Source organism: Cyrtonyx montezumae, unplaced genomic scaffold (assembly GCF_038088225.1).
Source record: "Cyrtonyx montezumae isolate F1298 unplaced genomic scaffold, pur_monq_1.0 scaffold_29, whole genome shotgun sequence".
Classification (NCBI taxonomy): domain Eukaryota; kingdom Metazoa; phylum Chordata; class Aves; order Galliformes; family Odontophoridae; genus Cyrtonyx; species Cyrtonyx montezumae.
In genome coordinates this window covers 2,449,787-2,468,621 of record NW_027072033.1, presented here as the reverse complement: position 1 = coordinate 2,468,621, position 18,835 = coordinate 2,449,787, and the positions used below count along the sequence as shown (strand labels likewise).

The 18,835-nt window shown below is 39.4% G+C and overlaps 1 protein-coding gene across 1 annotated transcript; it reads right to left on the bottom strand.

Annotated features, from left to right (window-relative positions):
• Positions 1–244: 244 nt before the first annotated feature.
• Positions 245–18,215, bottom strand: LURAP1L (leucine rich adaptor protein 1 like). Its single transcript, XM_065740567.1, has 2 exons — positions 17,677–18,215; positions 245–989 (listed from the first exon to the last, which is right to left on the bottom strand). The coding sequence occupies exons 1-2, from the start codon at positions 17,887–17,889 to the stop codon at positions 615–617; spliced, it is 588 nt and encodes a 195-aa protein (XP_065596639.1). The 5' UTR covers positions 17,890–18,215; the 3' UTR covers positions 245–614.
• Positions 18,216–18,835: the final 620 nt, after the last annotated feature.

Here is an 18,835-nt window from a genome sequence, read left to right as displayed (position 1 = left end):
TTCAAGACATGAACTTGTGATCATAATTAGACTGATGAGAACATTTAAGAAGAAACTCCACATAGAAATGTTTAGGATACCTTACACATTGAGAGAAGATTGTGTTACTGAGTAAAATATCATTATTTAACAAAGTACAATTATTTTGTATAAACATTTTCAAGATTCAGATTTAAGGCACAGTAAGAACAGTGTCTTTGGAAAGGCTAAACCTGGTAGTCAAGAAAATTTTCCACCATTTGCATTTATTAGAATATATTTTATTGCCAATGAGTACAAAATTGATGTTGTCATCCCCTGAACTCTCATTTTAAAAATAAAGCTTCTCCTTCACCACTTACAAAGACTTGTAAATACAGTAAGAAGAAACAGCAACAAGAAGAAAAATTGCAACAATAAATTAAAAGAAAGGAAAGGCGGGGAGGAGGGAAGCAGACAACTTACTGGGGAGGAAACATGTTAGAAGCAACAAAAAAAATTCTGAAGTGGAATCAAAATACCATAGTATATTTTTCTTCAAAGAGAAGTCTGGGCTTTTTGCATGTGAAATAAAATAGCAGCAAAGAGAAAGGATAAAGACAAGTGCATGTATGTCCCACTGGAACTTGCTTTTATCAACCAAAACAGTAGTACTCATCTGAATCAATTTTGGGATGCTTATGCAGAGGTTGTGAGTCCTCCATAATAGAAGAATCACTGAACTGATCTACATCAGAAGGTGTCTGGTGACCAGGAACATCATCAACTAAAGTGTCCAAGTAACTTCCCACTGATATTCCATCCAGACCATCACTACAGTCTTGTAAACTGTTACAACTGCCATGGAAGGATGTGCCCTGACTTTCCAGTAAGCTGCACAGGCTGCCACTCAAACTGCTTCCTCTGCTGGCAATGCCTTTCTCTTCAATCATCCACTTGATAGATTCAATGCTTTCATTGATGATGAGTAGTTGTCGCATAAGTTTGACATCAGTGGCTCGGAGATTTATCTACAAGGTAAAAGCAATAAAAAGGATTACTGATTTTCTCTAAAATCAAACTCCAAACAACAGGCTAGAGGCAATGGATAAATTCTCATATTTGACATAAATATAAATATATATTTTTTTATTTCTGCACTGTCATAGAATCATACAATCTCCAAAGTCGGAAAGGACTCACAAAGATAAGTCCACCTCCTGGCTCCACATAGGATTATCAAACCATATTTCGGAAAGAGTTGTCCAGAAGTTTCTTGAACTCTGGCAGATTTGATGCCATGACCTGAGGAACATGGTCCAGTGTTCCACCATCTACTATTCAGTCTGACTCTCCTTTCAGTCAAGTTCAAATGGGAGCCTGATCAGTCTACATAAGTATCCCATTAACAGGAATGAACATCCACAGGACTGATGAAAGTTCTGATATTGATGAAGGTTATGAGTTCACAAAGTCTGCAAGAGTGGCAATTTGTGAAAAATAACTAAATAAAAATACACACTAAACTTTGAGTGCTACTCTGCAACTTGAGTGCAATGGTTGATACATAGAAATAGAAGTGTTAAAGGTAAAGGAATAATGGTGATGCCTAATGCCTATACCATGTTAATATTAATGGTTACAGTGCTGCACTTCACAGAGATAATAAATAGTCTTTATGCTTTTCTTATTAGACAAACTTAACAAATAACTTTTACCAAGATTTCCAGAATGAGATGACACATAATGGTGAGCCTAAGTGTTTAATTAATAATTTATATATTTATTGTTATCTGAAATATGATGAGTGCAAAAGATATTTCTGCAATCTCCTATTCACCACATGAAACAAGTGATAACACTGTAAAGGCAATCTAACAAAGTTAAGATGATTTACGGTTTGCACACATGGTCAAGAGTGGAGAGAAAAAGGTACTGCCATTCCTGATGCGATATGTGAAGTAACTGCTTTGTTGTACAAATTATAATGACATGATATGGTTTGCAAAAAAAAAAACAAACAAAACATTAATGTATTTTTGCTCTGTTAGATACAACAGAAGATTGCACTGGCTCTCGCTGGGATGCTTCTGAATGCAGGTAGCATAGAGCACCAGTGTTTTAATTACTGCTGAACAGTTCTTGTGCAGTGTCAAGACCTGCTCTGATCCTCACAGGCAAATAGGCTGGAGATGGACATGAGGTTTGGAGGGCATACAGTTGGACCAGTGACGACAAATAACCAAAGGGATTATTCCAGGCCATGTGGCTATACTTAATAATAGGAGACTGGTTTGGTTTTCCAAGTAGCTGTTGCTTGAAGACTCTCTGGGTATCCATTTGCTAGTCACAGATAATGAGTTATTACCTTTCCTTCAAGCTTTGCTAGTACTAGACTGTATAATTCTCAGATGTGTTCCTCTTAACCAGTCCCTAAAAATATTTCTGTAGTAGCCTGACTTCAGTACAGTACAGTACAGAATTTAACATAGCTGATCTGGTACTCTGCTTTAAAAAAGCTTTACCTCTTACTATTTACAATATTGTCCATCTATCTGTTTCAGTTACCATGTTTTGAAAACAGACTGATCATTTTCTATCCCTCCTATTCAATCCAGTCCTTTTACTCCTACCTATAAATCACTATAAATCATTTACTCAGCAACAAGGCTGCTGTGACAGAAGCAAATTACCCAGCTTCCCAATTGCAACTGTAGACTTCAGTAATTTTGTTGTATATAAGCATGTTTGGAGGCTGCAATTTTCCAAAAAGCTGATTAAGACAAAGTTTAATGGAGCTAACACCAATACGCCACTGATGAAACAATCATTTTTAGATATGATGGACATCTCATATATTTCAGATTCACTTCAGAGTAAATAAATGTTTGCTCCTAAGATACCCACAGTTTCAGAATTTCTGTGCAACAGCCTTGAATAATTCTTTGCATTCCTGCTGACTCATTTCTTTCCTCCAAACTGATGCCTAGTCCCAAGTCTCCTATACCAAGAGTGTACTTTTCCTAAAGCAAACACTAAAAAGAAGTCTATGAAGGGACATCTTTCTTTAACAATATTTATTTCATCTATGACACTTCTTGCCTCTTATCTGCTTTAGCCCAGGCACAATCACGTAAGTTGGTGCTCACATACATAGCTGCAACTTACGTGTCTGTGAGAGTAAACAAGTCTGTTCCAAGAGCGTTCAATTAGGGAGTCTAAAAACAATACAATCTCATTACATTTGACAGCTTCATTTGTTATGCACAGTAACAGGTGCACTTCAGACCTAATCCAAATGGATTGAATTGCACCTAATATAGGTACAGAACATCTTACACAGAGTTTAAGGTAGTACACAGCACCACCATAATGGTAGGTGTGTATCTCAGCATACAGGAATAAAGACACTGTGATAAGACAAAGAAAATAAAATTCTGGTTACGGTCTTGCTTATGCATGCTGTTGATTGGTTTAGATAATGACAGTATTCATTTCCTCAAAAGATCTTAAACATTTAACATTGAACAGTCATGGCAAGAAAAAATACTGGAATGAAAGTAACACAATCTAGTAGCATAGACTGATTAGCAGATAAGGTTCCTGTTCAGACACAGTCATACTGTCAGTCTGCACACAGATCTGTATACACACATAGAAACACACATATATAACACAGACATATACAAATATTTCCATTATTTTCATGTACAGTGTATTCCAGGAGAGATGTGAATAGGTTACTGATTTTAGTATAAAACTCATAATGATTAGGGCTGTTAACAAATACAATTAACATCTCTTAGAAGTGGCCCAGAATAATGAATTAGTCGTCCTAGTCTAGACATTTTTCCTTTGAATCAAAGTTGAACTTGTAACTTAGCAAAATGGATTTGCATTTTCCTACTGCACATTCTGCAGTCATAGTTTCCAGTCAGCTCCACATACTGTGAGTCTCCCTCCCCCTCCAAACCAAGAAAGTTAAAAAATTCAGTTCAGTGTATCCTTTTAATCTGTCAAACCTGTCTGTGACACTAGTTCCATTCTGCAGTTTGCTTTCTTTTAGATTCCTGGAATCATGTGCTTCTTTTTTCCTTCTAACTACAGGAATTTTGCAGTGATATTAATGGCAATTATAAAATATGGTCTGAGAAAAAGATATTCCTAAGTTTATTTAAAATATATTAATTTCATTTTTTTACTCAACAACTTTATGCTATGTGTTGCGAAGAGTCCAACAATAAAGGGAAAGAAAATAAGCATGCCCATACAAACAAGTAGTTCTTTCAGGACCAGTCATTTATACAGAGGACAGTGCAGTAAGCCATGGTAAAACGAGGAATCTTAAACCTACAGTCTAATGGATTTGAAAAGTTATTTAAGTCATTCAGCTCAGATACCAAGCTGTACATAAGATCCCCTTCAGTAAGTGGGAACTGCATGAGAATACTAGAACAGTACGTCACTGCCGGTTGCTTGTTGTCTCAGAGCATGAGCAGAAAGAATTAACACAATAAAAAGTTAGATGAAATGGGTACTGGAGGTAACTCCACCTGTAGTTAATACTGACATCCATTTGTATTGCAGTTTTTAAATAGAGAATTTAAACTAAGAGAATCTTTCCATGCTACACTATCCTTTGTGTCTACTACAGTTTAGGAGTATTACAGTTACTGCTACCTGACTGGTACCTGGGTGTGTCAGGGTTAGCTTTCTGCTCTCCCATTCAGTTTTCTGTGTCAATCAGGATAAACAGTTTTACAGTTACCCACCTATGCCTACAGCTCCTTTCTTTCTTTAACACAGTTTTCTACGGAATAATGAATTCCATAGAATATATATATATACATCAGTTTCTTTACGAGAACCAAGCTTATTTTGGTTTCTCCTGGCAATACTTTTGCTATTACAAATACTGAGTAAATAAGTCCAAAGTAACTAAGAAAAATAATTTCCACAGAAGTGACTGTGAGACAAAGCAAGCAGATCAAATTCAGTAAGCAAAAACAAAGTTATAAAATTCATAAGCAAAACATCAACCAACTCTGTGAGAGATTATGCATAACAAGCTAGAAAGACACTAAGCAACTTATCTGAACTCCTGTACTCAGAATATGTGAATTGATTAAGTTACTTAATCAGAATCACTTGAGCTCACTCACTCTCAACAGGGTTGAACACGGTCACACATGTAGGCTCTGCTCATTAAGCATCCACCGCAAGAAGTAGCACATGCCACATGAAGGTTAGCAGGCTCAGGATGATACTAAAATAGCATCTCAACAACAGTGACAGGGTGAAATGCTTTTCTTTCATTTAACATATCTAAAATAAAACCACATACTTCACATAGAAACAAGGGCAAATTTTCTGATCCTTAAATATACAGAATAATTAATAGGTTGAGCATGAGTTCCAATTCACTTCAATTAGAACATACTTGTGCAAGATTGCCTATTGCCTGCTTTAAAACTGTCTTACTTATTCAGGATGTTTGCATGAGGTTCTTTACATAATTAAACCACTTTGGATAATGGTGTTTTAGGATAAAGATGTAAAAGCTGAGTACCTATTCTGACCAGAATTTGAACACAGTGTGCAGCATTACCTGTCAAAAGCCAGGGAGATTTTACATCATAGAGTGCAAGCACACAAGCTAACCATCCCCAGATGGAAGGAATCATCCACTCATAAGTGAAACTGTAACTGCTTGTCAGAATGTTCCACATGTACTCCACCACAAAGTGAACTATTTTACATTAATTCAAGCACTACAATGGTTCAATCTAGTCCAACCAGCCTGATACTGTGTGAGTTCTCTCATCTAATAAATTTTATAATATGTATATAAACATGAGGTGCAAACAAAAGTTCAGCAGAGATGAAATTGTCAACAGGTTGAGGTAGATGCTCCAGTTCTCATCCATGCCATCTGTATCAGACTGTGATTTACCTCACATTGATCTATGTAAAACACACCCCTTCCTTAAATTTCTATCAATAGTTACATACGTATGAGGACTGCAATGAAAGTGATGCCTCCTATTTTTCTATTTTGACCCATGACATCAGAGCCACATGTGGGTGGTATGGTAGTACAGGCTGAACCATCCCATCAATATTCCATTACATTTTGTTGCTGAGTGACAAATGGCAATAAGGGCAGTCTGACAAAATGGAAGTGTGGATGAAACAAAGGTATGGAATTGAACACCATGTGAAAAAAATGGCACCCACTGACATTCACTGGCATTTGCAGAACGCTTATGGAGACCAGTGTGCAGTGAGCTGCTGGGCAGTGCATTTCAGCAGCAAAATGAAACATAAACCATGTTCTGATGGCCATGCAGGTCATTATGAGTATGGTATGCAGGCTCCTGCTCATGTTGGTGAAAATGCATAGCTAATGGTGATAACTATGTTGATGGACAGTGTTTTGTAGCTAAGAACTTTCTTCATCAAGTAGTGTTATTGTAGTTTTTCTATCTGTTGTAGTTTCAAATGGAAATAAATAGGAGGCAATACTTTCAGAGTGATCTAAGTAGATTAATAGATTTCTTCATTTCTACATTCTTCCAGTACAGACTTGAGTCACAATGCATTGCTAAAAGGTTTTCCCATTTATTTCTTGTGTTTTTCATGCATGTGGTAATCTTAAGCAATACCAGGCACATATAAATGCTACTTATACAAATTTCATATTATCAGATCTGTCTTTCATTTGTAGTTGCAATTTGCTAATCAAGTTTATTTCTGCAAACAGAGCAGATTACTCTGACCTTTCTCGGCTGCATTTTTGTAATGAGTCACTACAAAAACATTCTGGCAGGTTACAGAAGCATTCTTGACAGCTTACTTTTTCCTTTCTTTTGCAGAAGTGATTATTTATTACTGTGTTTATCGTAAAGACTCCAAAAATCAAAATTCATAGTATATTTTTTGGGCAGCATTCACTACAACCACTGAATTCCCAGTTGATAGAAAACAAGCAATTATTAAGTCTTCAGTTTCTGCATGTGTGCTTGACCTTGCTAGTTTAAAAAGAGGTTCCAGCCTAGACATGATCCCTTTTCAACCTGCTCCAAATTCCAAAGCAATCAAGTGTTTAAAAATACATATTTCTGCAGGTCCTTGTATAAAATGTGGTACCAACATAACATAGTTTGTCAAAAAAGGTTTCTAAACTTGGAGGCAGAAAGAGAGGCCATGCTATCTGACATCAGCTAGACAGCATTCTTCTTCTATAAACACAACTCTGTACCTCAAGTCAGAGGAAGAAGAAACACCTGGAACCAAAATCTCATTACCTGAAACAAGGAAGTGATTAGGTCAGATCTAAGTCACCACCAAAATAATCAGGAGGCAGAAAAACTCAGTAAGCACTGAGAGTCAGTAATTCAGTGAACTAGTTTCAAAGACATGTCTTGCAAATATATGAACAAAACAATACACTAATATGGTTATCTTCTGATATAGTAAACAACAGTACTGGTTATTTACATTTCTCCTACAAAACCCTATTTTCATACGTGAGTTTTATACATACTACTTGATCCCTGCAGACATGGCAGAAAAAATCAAACTGTCAAGTTGTGCAATTGTTTAATTACATTACCTCTCTAATAAAAAAGTGGAACTGAAGGTCTTCTTCCTCCTTCCTGGAATCTATATCACACTTTTCTTGCTTCTGTCTGTGTGCAGCCTGTCATATGCATTAATACACAGTAAAATCTCCATAATGTGGTTAAGTCTGTACTCTCTGCCTCAATAAAATAAAGGCTAAATCAGAACTTGAAATATGGAAGCCCCACTGAGAGAAAAATCATGTTGCAGAAGGATGAGTGAATACAAAATTTGCTCCAGATTATTTTAAAGCTTAGCTGACTTTACATGAAAAAGAGCAGTAAGGAACTGTAACAGTTTGAGTAAAAAGCTTTTAATGCATCATGAAATGTTCACTGGTTATTTCTAACTATCCCACACTGTAGTCACAGAATAGACATCTGAACTTGGAAATGTATCAACTACGACAGAGTTGAAAGTGACCAGAAAAAATCCATGATATGGACCTACTTATGTTGACAGACAAGATAATGCCAGTACAAACATCCAGGTCAATAAGCAGGAGTAGCAAATGGTGTCAAAAAGTGTTACAGTAGATAGACGGACAATTACAGCATCACTGTGATGCGTTCTGAGCATCTTGCACAACACAGGACTGTACGTTCCCTCTCCACCAATGTGAGACAGCACTGAAGTGCAGGAGCGTATTAAAACAGATTTTTTTTCACTGTCTTTCATTGTCTGCCTTTCTTATACTTGTCATGATCTAAACATGTTCCAAAAAATGCACAGCAAGTATTGAAAAAAAATAAAACTATTCATTTTTAAATTAAGTTACCGAGGGCTTCAGCCCTATATCAACTCCTTTAAATTATTTACTTTTAATACTAGCACTGTTAAATTATGTGGAAAAACACAGAAGCAGAAGAGTGATAGAAGACCACAGGTTTTTCTTATAGGTAAATACAATACTCGAACATGATGCTTGTACAAAGACAACAGTGATCCTCAATTTGTTACCCTTTATTAAAAAGCAAAACCAAAACCCAAACCAAACAAAACTATCTTCAATAATACTTGTTTTATTCAAGTCAATACTGGGACATGACAGTATTACTACTGGGAATAAATCTAAACTTTCTTGAAATTCTTGAAAAGGATATTGGATAGTGACTTAAAAAAAAAAGCAAAGCAGTGGATCTGTTCTTATCTTTAAACATAGAAGCTTGGAAGTGCTCTACCCATTTGTTAAATTTTAAGTTTAGATGTGCACTTCCTTCTACATCTAGAGGGTGGCAGGCCAAAGAGGCAATGCAGTAAAATGACTCCTTTTGGAAGCATGTTAGTCTTGAATGGTATCTAACAACAGTGAGCAAAATTACAAATTAAGCCAGTAAAGTATTTATTAAATCTGAAACTCCCATTATTTAAACATCAGTTCAACATTGCTTCACAAGCATTAAAAGCTTTCAATTCACCTGGAGCCGTAACCAGCAGGCCCATACAGTATTGCAAGGTAGTTTGTTTTACGGCACACTAAATGAAACATTCAGATAACTTACCCTGGCAGCTTAATGTGTCCGTGCTTGCTATTACCTAACAAACATGCCATATCATTTATTTTACAAAGTATTAAGAATTGCCAGGTTGATGGGAAGGGAGAAGACTGGTGAGTACAGGGTTGCAATGCTGTGCCTGTATTTCTCTTTTCCATACTTAGGGAATCCCTGGACAGTCATGAAAAATAGAGTAGCTAACAGTAATGCCTGGCATATGTGTGTATATATATATATGCATGTCACATAAAACTTTCTGGTGTTCCTTCCTCTACTCCTCTTATGGAAGAAAAAAAAAAGTCCACTACAGCAACATCAGGGAGGAAATCCTCAGATGGATATTATTTCACACACTCTTGTGCTGAAAGACAAAGGCATTCATAGCTGAAATAGTGTGTAGGGTATTTCTGAAACAACTGACCATTCATATCTGTTTCTAGATTTGATAAAACCTTAAGGTGAGTTGCTCATATCTCTCAAACCTCTATAAATGAGGTCTACTAGAATTCTTCCAACTGGCTATAATGAACTCTTCACAATAAAGAATCCCGTGGAGCTTGCAAACTATTGAGGTACTTGACTGAACAGCTTTTCAGAACTGGAAGACAGCATCACAGAATGTGCTCAACGGGTCCACTGCTCATTTTGGACATAACCAATTCTCACTAGAGACAAATACAGACATGGAAAGAAAACCACTGATGCTTAAGCTGCACACAACTAATGACAAAGAGAAAATGTTTTAGAACTATGAAAAAGAGGATTACTTCAACAAGTAAAACTATTTTTCTCCAAAACACGTCCTCCAATAGTAGTTACCTTAAAGCAAGAATCCAGACATTGAAGGTACAATCAATAGAGATGCATTAGTTTAACAGAAACTACCACATAGTTGTGAATTCAACAATTACTGGATTACAGAGGGGTTGAAACTACATGATATTTGGAGTCCTTGTCAACCCAGACCATTCTGTGATTCTAGGATACCAAGTATTATAGTCAGACACCTATGGACTGCAGAAGAACATACAGCAATACAACTAGATTACAGTGCATTCATTTCAACAGAAACAGAAAAATACTCTGTCATCATAGGTTCTACTAGTACAGCTACAGCTTGTTATAGACACAAAATAAGAGCACAGATCACTCTAAAGTCGACAAGGCCTTTTATATGACCACACAGCTCTGGTACACTGCAAAATCAAGCCCAAGAACTACCCTGAGGGAAAGACTTACTACTTGATAAGCAGCGTTACTATGGTGAGTGTAAGCAGAAAAGTCTTTCCAGCTAGATCTGGTTTGTAATCATTCAGCTGATAACAGAAGAGAGCGTCAGTCACATCTGTAGCTGCAAAGTATAGATGTGCAAGAATGTTTTATTTTCTACACTAAAAAACAGAACTGTTTTAATTATTTATCTCCTTCTTGGCTATTACTGCAGACAGTATTTCAGAGCAAATATTTCAACTTCTTCCTCAAATTCTGCAGGCGTCACTTCCACCTAGTTCTCTCTAGTCCTCCTCCAGTCCTTGAATAACTTAGCGTCTCTGCGACTGAAAAGTTAATGTTTATTAAGTGACTGAAAAGGTCAACATTCACAGGTTTTCAACTCTTAGTACTAGGTTTCCCTTTTGTCATAAATGAAGTTATTCAATGACAAAGATGATATTTCTGAACAGTGCTTGAAAACAAGGTCACAGCAAAGCAGGGCAGAACAGCTTAATCTACCAAAGTACACTCAAGATTTTCCTAACAAGAAAGCCAAACACATGAAATGTCTTATAGAAGTTATCTTTTCTAATGCATCTGGTAAAGTCACTGGGCCAAACTGGGTTATCCTGTTCTTTATAATTGCTCTGTTGATAGATGCTCTCACACTTCAGTCCAAATTCAAGTTTCTCCTGCTTTCTTTCTTTCTTTCTTTTTTTTTTAACAAGAATGTTTTACTGAACTTTACTATTTTAATTAACAGTTCTTCAGCACTGAAGATGCATTTCATAGTTTTCTGATAAGCCTGCAGATAGCCATTTTTATTGCAGATATTTTGGAGCAAGGCTCAGCCAAGCTATTTTTGGTCACCAGAATTTACAAAGTCACCAGTTTTCTATGTATCTCCAGTACAGAAGGTATGCATTCATAAAAAATATGCTAAGTTTCAAGCACTGCTTGTTATCTATATGCAGGTAGAATTTAAAAATACGTAAGATTGCAGACTTTGTGGAATGAAGACCCTCTGACCTGAGATGACCTTAGTACTGCTATGCACAGAGATTTTACAGCCTTCTAATAGTCCAGGTGCCCTACTAGATACTGGCCCCAATCCCACACTAGTAAGGGTAATGGCAATTGCAGCCAAAATTCAGCTGGAAAAAAAAAATCAACATGGTGACAAAAAGTACTCTCAGGAATTTTTTTTTTTTTTTTAAAGAAAAGTTAAAAATGCACATGTAGGCTGGTCATCTCTGGTCAATGTATGTATCTGGTATTGTGCATTCAAGCTTTTCCAGTTTACACAGAAAAGATTCTTTTTACTACTGTTAGTCTTAAGTATCCACACAAAGTCATGCTGTTCTGATGACTTCAATAGAAAGTTTGCCATTTACTTGCAAAAAGATACTGTAAGTCACTTCAACTGTAGAGCTCTGTGCATATGCCATTTAGCTTTCAACAAAACCCTACATCTTTTCATTACGAATTGTCACTAATCAGATAAAAGTTTATCTCTTACTTCCACGACACCTTTTTCTGCCCCCAAATATTCTTATGCAAAGTTGGTAGCATTTTTACTGCACGTTATACAGACAGACTACACTCTGCTCAACTTTTCTTAGCCTTCAAAGATGTAATAGTTAATATGGGAAAAAAACCAAACCAAACCAAACAAAACAAAAAAAAAAAACCCTGAAAAAATAATCATATCATCTTTTTTCTTAAAGTTTTCTTAAAAAATTCTCCTTTGAGTGAACACAGAACTTGTGAAAGTGAGGCTTTTGAAAAAGCAGTAGCAGTTAAGGCTTCAGAATGAACCCTGTTGATTACTTACTGCAGTGTGTGTAGCCGCTGAAGTTATATGCACTGAGTGTTGAGCTCGTGAGCATGAGACACCAGAAACAGGGCTGCTACTACAAAAGAATTCACTGTATTCTAGGCTGACCAGAGCAGAACATTTTGACCCATGCCAGCAATTACATCTCGCTTTTCTTGTTATGCAGTGGCCTTATGCATCAAAGGTCTTCAGGATTATCAGCGCAGTAGCAACTACAGCCTTGACTGGAAAAACTGAAGGTTTCATAAAGTCATGAAAGTGGCTTGGTACAGCAGGTCAAAAACAGATATTTCAAAAAAGATATCACAAAATTGGGCTCCAGGGAAAAAGAACACTCAATATAGGAATAGGATTCAAGCAATCAAAATGCAAGCTCAAAGCCTTAGTCAGGAGATGTACAGTTTTAACCCCACACACCTACCAATCTGTAACAGTCAAAAATGCTATATCTAAGTTAAATATGGATATGAATACATCTCTTAACATTCTCCTACAGCAGATGACACATGAGAGGTAATCACATTCACCATTTAATTCATGTTTTTCCAGGCCCAAATACATGGCAACTTGACAGAAATCTCAGAGCTTCCACCATCTATCTCTTTCTCAGAAGAATCCAACCCAGCAGACTGGTTGAATGCTTATCTGAAGTGTGATAAATGCATAATGTATCTGGAAGAACTGAAAAATCGATTTCATTGGTGACAGAAGGAAAATGTACATGAGATGGATGAGATTAGATTTCTCATTTTAAAAAGAGGAGTTACACCTACTTTCACTTCTGTACAGATCAATCTACACTGACCACTGGAAAGATACATATGTCCTGAGATAAGGCCTAAAGTCCACTCCTAAGCATCACAGCCAAATTCAGGTTTGCTATCCTTGTTCTAGAATGTCAGGGGACAAACAATAGGGTATCTGTAGACAACATGAGTACTCTTTTGGAGCTATGAGTAGGAATAAGGTGATAAAAAACATTTAGCACAATGAAACAATTTGGAATCATCAAGATTTAAATGCAATAAAAGATCAAGTTTTACTGATGTATTGTTTATAAAATTACTTTGTTTCTCAGATGTAGTTGAAATTTGTCAACACAGACTGATCAACTTAGAAGATGAAGATGTCAGCAAACCAATTGGTTTCACAGAATCATAGAATCATAGGGGTTGGAAGGGACCTCAGGAGATCATTGAGTCCAACCCCCCTGCCAAAGCAGGTTCCTTACACCAGGTAAAGCTTTTTGTGACTATATGAATAATCTTAAACATGAGTAAGAATATGAACGAACCAGAATAGCCTCGGTATGCAAATACCTGTAAAAAAAAACTGTCTAAAGCCTGAGTCAAGTGAGAAAAAAAACAAAAACAACAATCCTGCACGCATGAATCTTAAAATACGTGGGCATGCTGAAAAGTTGATACTGTAGATCAACAAGAATTATAGATGTCTCAATTTTCTAATCTTCTAATTTTTTCAATTTTCTGCATGTTTACTACTGCAGCAGGTATTAATTAGTTTTCTGCCCATTCAAGGCCTCTCAGTAATTCATGAGTGCCAAAGAATAATATGGCAGGTAACGATAAGAAATTCTGAGAAGACGGAATCTTTAGAATCTGTTTTAGGAATGATGTTCAGAGGAAGAGAAACATAGAAATGGTCATTTTTATCACATATTGCTTTTAAATTGATCATGTCTTTACAATGTCATAAGAAAAACCCAGAAGTGACAGATTTGAACCTGAAGAAACTTTACAGATATAGGAAACTCATTAAGTTCTACAGAGACTGGAGGATAGCCACAAGAAGATAGTTCAATTTCAAATTTTGGATTATAGAAAACAGATGACAACACAAAAAGAATGTAGATAGAGTATGTGCACTTCACCTTGTACAAATAATAGTTGTTATAAAGTTTAATGGGCATGCACAGAATAGAACTCAAACAGAGAGGTATGTAACAGAATTATTTTGACTTAAGAAATAAGGCAATAAGCAAGATCGAAACCTTCAACTTCAGGAAAGTCAACTCTGTCATCTTCAAGGACCTACTTGGAATTATCTCATGGGCTAGAGCATTGGAAGGTAAGGGGACCAAATTGATTTGGTTGACATTCTAGCACTACTTCCTCCAAGCTCAAGATTGGTGCACCCCTAAGAATAAGAAATCAAGTGAAGGTGGCAGAAGACCTGCATGATTGGTAATCAATCAACTGGAGCTCATGGGAAAAGTTAACTGGAAGAAGTCTACTGAACGTGGAAAAAGGGTCTGGCCACATAAGAGAAATATGCACTGTCAGTTCATGCAGGGATATACAGGGATACAAGAAATGCTAAGGCCCTTGTGGAATTAAGTTAGGTGAGGGAGGCTGAGGACAACAAGAAAGACTTCTTTAAGTATGTGAATAGAAAAAGGAAGGCTAGGGAAAATGTGTGTCCGCTGCTGAATGAGGTGAGAGCCCTTTCAGTGGAGAACAAGTCTGAGTTGCTGAATGCCTTCTTCGATTCAGTCTTTAGTGCTAAAATTACCCCTCAGGAATTCCAGACACTGAAGGTAAGAGAGTGTCTTCCCACTAGTCAAGGAGGACCTGGTCGGAGATCATTTAGGCAAACTAGCTGCACAAATTGAAGGGCCTCAATGAGATGCACACGAGTAATGAAAAAGCTGGCAGAAGTGATCTCCAAACCACTCCTTATCATCTTCGAAAAGTCAAGCAGAATGGGAGAAGCGTCTGAGAACTGAAGGAAAGCCAGTGTCACTCCAGTCTTGAAAAATAAAAAGGATAAGATAGGAAAATACAGCCCTGTCAGCCTCACATCCATCCCTGGAAAGATGATAGCACAACTTATTTTGGATGTCATTGCCAAGCAAGTGGAAGAGAAAGTTATTTGGAATAGCCAACACAGATTCACCAAAGGGAAATCATGCCTGACCAATCTGGTAGTCTACTATGATACCATGACAAGCTGGGTAGATGAGGAAAGAACAGTGGATGTTGGCTACCTTGACTTTAGCGAGGCCTCTGACACTGTCACCCAAAACTTCCTCATAGGAAAGCTTAGGAAGTGTGAGATAAACAAGCAAACAGTGAGGTACATTGAGAACTGGCTGACAGGAAGAGCTCAGAGGGTTCTGATTAGCGGGCATTTCTGAAGGCTGAAGTTAGCAATTTTCCCAGGGGACAGTAATGGGTGTGGTCTTCTGAAACATCTTCATCAGTGACCTGGATGAAGGGACAGAGTGCACCCTCAGCAAGTTTGCAGATGATACAAAGCTGGGAGGAGTGGCTGAGGCACCAGAAAGATGTGCTGCCCTTCAGTGAGATCTGGACAGGCTAGAAAGTTGGGCAGAGAGTAACCTTGTGAGATTCAGCATGGCTATGTGTGGAGGCCTGCACCTGAGGAGTAACTGCATGTGTCAGTACAGGTTAGGGATGACCTGCTAGAACAGATCACTGTGGAAAGGGACATAGGTGTTCTGGTGGACAACAGGCTGGCTGTGAGCCAGCAGTGTGTCTCTGTGGCCAAGAAGACAGATGGCATCTTATAATGCATTAAAAGAGCATGGCTAGCAGGTCGAGGGATGTGATCCTCCCCCTCTACTCTGTCCTGATGAGGCCACATCTATAGTATTATGTCCAGTTCTGGGAACTTCTAGGGAGATTCCAGCACACTGCTACTGAGATTACTAAAAGCCTGTAGCATTTTCTTTTTGAGGAAAGGGGAGATCTTATAAATGCTTACAAATTTTTATAGGGCAGGAGTCAAGTGGATGAGGCTATGCTCATTTCTATAGTGTCCAGCAATAGAATAAGGAGCAATGGAAAAAAAAAAAACCTACAACACAGGAAGTTCCATATACACACAGGAGGAAAAACTTCTTTATTTTGAGGGTGATAGAGCACTGGAGCAAGCTGCCCAGAGAAGTTGGGGATTCTCCTCTGGAGACAGAAAAAAATTACCTGGACACTTTCCTGTTTACATGCGAAAAACGGGAACTCAGACATTAAAATGAGACAGAACAGGTGAGGTTAAGGATGCAGAGACTAAAACAGGTTAATTCTGACAGCAGGGGGAAAAAGGAGAGAAACATGAAGAATAAAATAAGCAGACAGAAAATTGGGATGTGAAACTTCACGTGTAAATTAGAAGAAACCAACTTATAAGTAAAATACAATGCCTGCAAGTCACTTGATTTTTATCCCTGAATAGGCCTGTCATAACATTTCTTGACAGTCTCTTTGAGAACTCTGCCTTGTTTCCTTTGCAGCTCAACTCCCCTAAGAGTTGACGCTACAGGTCACTATACAACCCTGATGCAAGTTTAAAATTTTGATAATTGACATGAAGGATGCTGATAACTTTCAAACCACGTTATCAACAAATTTAAAGCAATTGTTGCACTAGAATGCATTGACAGCTGTAGTTTGTGAGCATTTCTTAAAGCCTATGAGGCCATAAAACACTAAGTATTGATATAAGTGACTCCTCAAGATTGAGGTCATAACCTTGGCTATTAATGCCTGGGATATCCACTCTCGATTTTCTTTTCCTCCTAGAAAGGTATCTGAGAACTCTCCTTCCTACCCACCCACCAACGTTGTGCTTATACATAGTGCTTGCATCAAGTCACCTCAATAAGTTGCCAGCAAAATCTTCATGCAGCAAGGAAATTTTATAGAATTTGATCAAGTAAGCGACATAGCAAGAAACATGGGAAGAACTCTACCTAAAAAAAGATTTTGTGCTCTCCTCACATAATGATTATACCCTACAAAAGAACTGAAATGGAGTAGACTCAGACATGTGAAGAACATTGCATTGTCAGAACTGTACCTACTAAGAGCTCAGTATTTGCTGACTTGCTCATTTGCTTGCAATGGTTCTTTTTGTTTTGCCTTAACAGGGCAATTTAATGGCAGCACTGAAAGTTTTCTTCTTATGAGGTAGGTAAGCTTCTGTTTTAAGGCACGAGTAAGTACAGGAGAAGTTCTGAAGTAAGTAGTCACAAATAAATTTCTTGGGCATGTTATAAATAGGCATCTGACGAAGGATTACTGCCTGGAGAGAAATAAACCTCTGAAAACCACTGTCCAGAACTGGAATTACTGAACACTGTGCTGTGCTTTCAGCTCCAAGACCTCCAGAATCTATTCAGATACGTCACCAGGAAACAGGTGCTCATGCGGGGAATACATTTAGAACAGAAAGAGATTAAGGTGTTGTTTTGTTTATTGATACACCGACACTCAGGGCTTTTAACTAGCAAGGGCAGGCGGCAGCGGCCCACTCAACAGATAACTGTCACCGGCCAAGAAGCCCGGAGAACCTCTTTCCCTGGGGCTCAGCCGCCTCCCAGCCGGGCGGTCTCCCTGCTGTCCCCCGACCGCACCGGGCCACGCCGGGGTCAGGGCCCGCGGCGCCGCGCAGCCGCTCCGGGCGGCCCCGCCTGCAGCACGGGGGCGCTGCCCGCGCGGAGCGGGGAGGCCCTGCAGAGTGGGGCCTGCGAGCGCTTCCACGAAGCTCCGTCGGCGCCCGGCTACTCACCATCTCCTGCCTCAGGAGGCGAAGTTTGGTCTCCAGACGCGCGAGGGCGGCGGTGCGGCGCCGACCGGGGGCCTCAGCGGGGCCGCGAGCGGGCTCGGCGGCGGCGCGGCCCGGGTGCTCCTCCCCGCGCAGCGGCCGCGCCAGGCTCTCGGGCACCTTGCGCCCCAGCTTCTGCTCGACGTCGCGGAGGTCGGGGGCCGCGCCGGGCTCCATGGCTCGCCTCGGACGGGGGTCAGCGCTACCCGCGGCCGCCCGGTCGCTCCGCAGGCGCGGAGGCGCGGTAATCCGCGACAGCGCCGGGGCCGGCGCCCGAGCCGCGCGGGTGACCCGCCGCAGACATGAGGTTTCCCCGGCGCAACGACCCCAGCCCCCGCCTGACCCCGGGCCTCTTTTGCCACCAAAAAAGCTAGGAAGCGGGAGCGAGGGGAAAAGCCTTCCCCGAAGTGACGGGGTAGGACGAGCTCCGGCCCTGCTCCCGCCGCGGAACCGCGGTACGCCCTGGCGGCTGACCGCCCGCCCGGGGCTGCGGGATCCGAGTCATCGCGCGTCCCGGCCGGCTGCAACTTTAAAGCCCGCTGGCAGGTGGAAGAGGCGCACCCCGGCCCTCCTACCGTAATGCCTGGAGAAGATGCGCGGCTGCGGCGCGGCGCCCCCGCACGGCCAAAGGGGCAACCCGGCCGGCGGATCCCAGCTGCGCTTACCGAATGCGTGCTGCTCCGGGGGAGGGAGGCAAGGGGAGCTAGGTCAGGTACGGAAAGGAAAAGTGAAGTGAAATGAGAAAAGAGAAGAAAAGGAAAAAGAAAAAAAAAGCAAAAGAAAGAGGAAAGCAAGAAGAAAGAACATAAATAAAATTTAAAATAAAGGAAAAGGAAAAAGAAAAGGAAAAAGCAAAGAAAAAGGAAAACAAACAAAAAACAACAAGGAAAGAATGGAAACAAAAAAGGATTAAAAAAAAAACAAAACCCAAGACAACAAGAAACAGTTGGAATAAAAGTAAACAAAACCTGCAGAGTTCTGTGACCTTAGATCACTTTCTTACAGGGCTAGGAGTGTATGTACAGACTGAATGTGGTTCCCACTTCTTGAGCAGGTTTCACGGCAGGCAGGCTGATTTCCCCCTCATTTCAGTGCACTATTATTATTTTCTCTACCCTTTTCC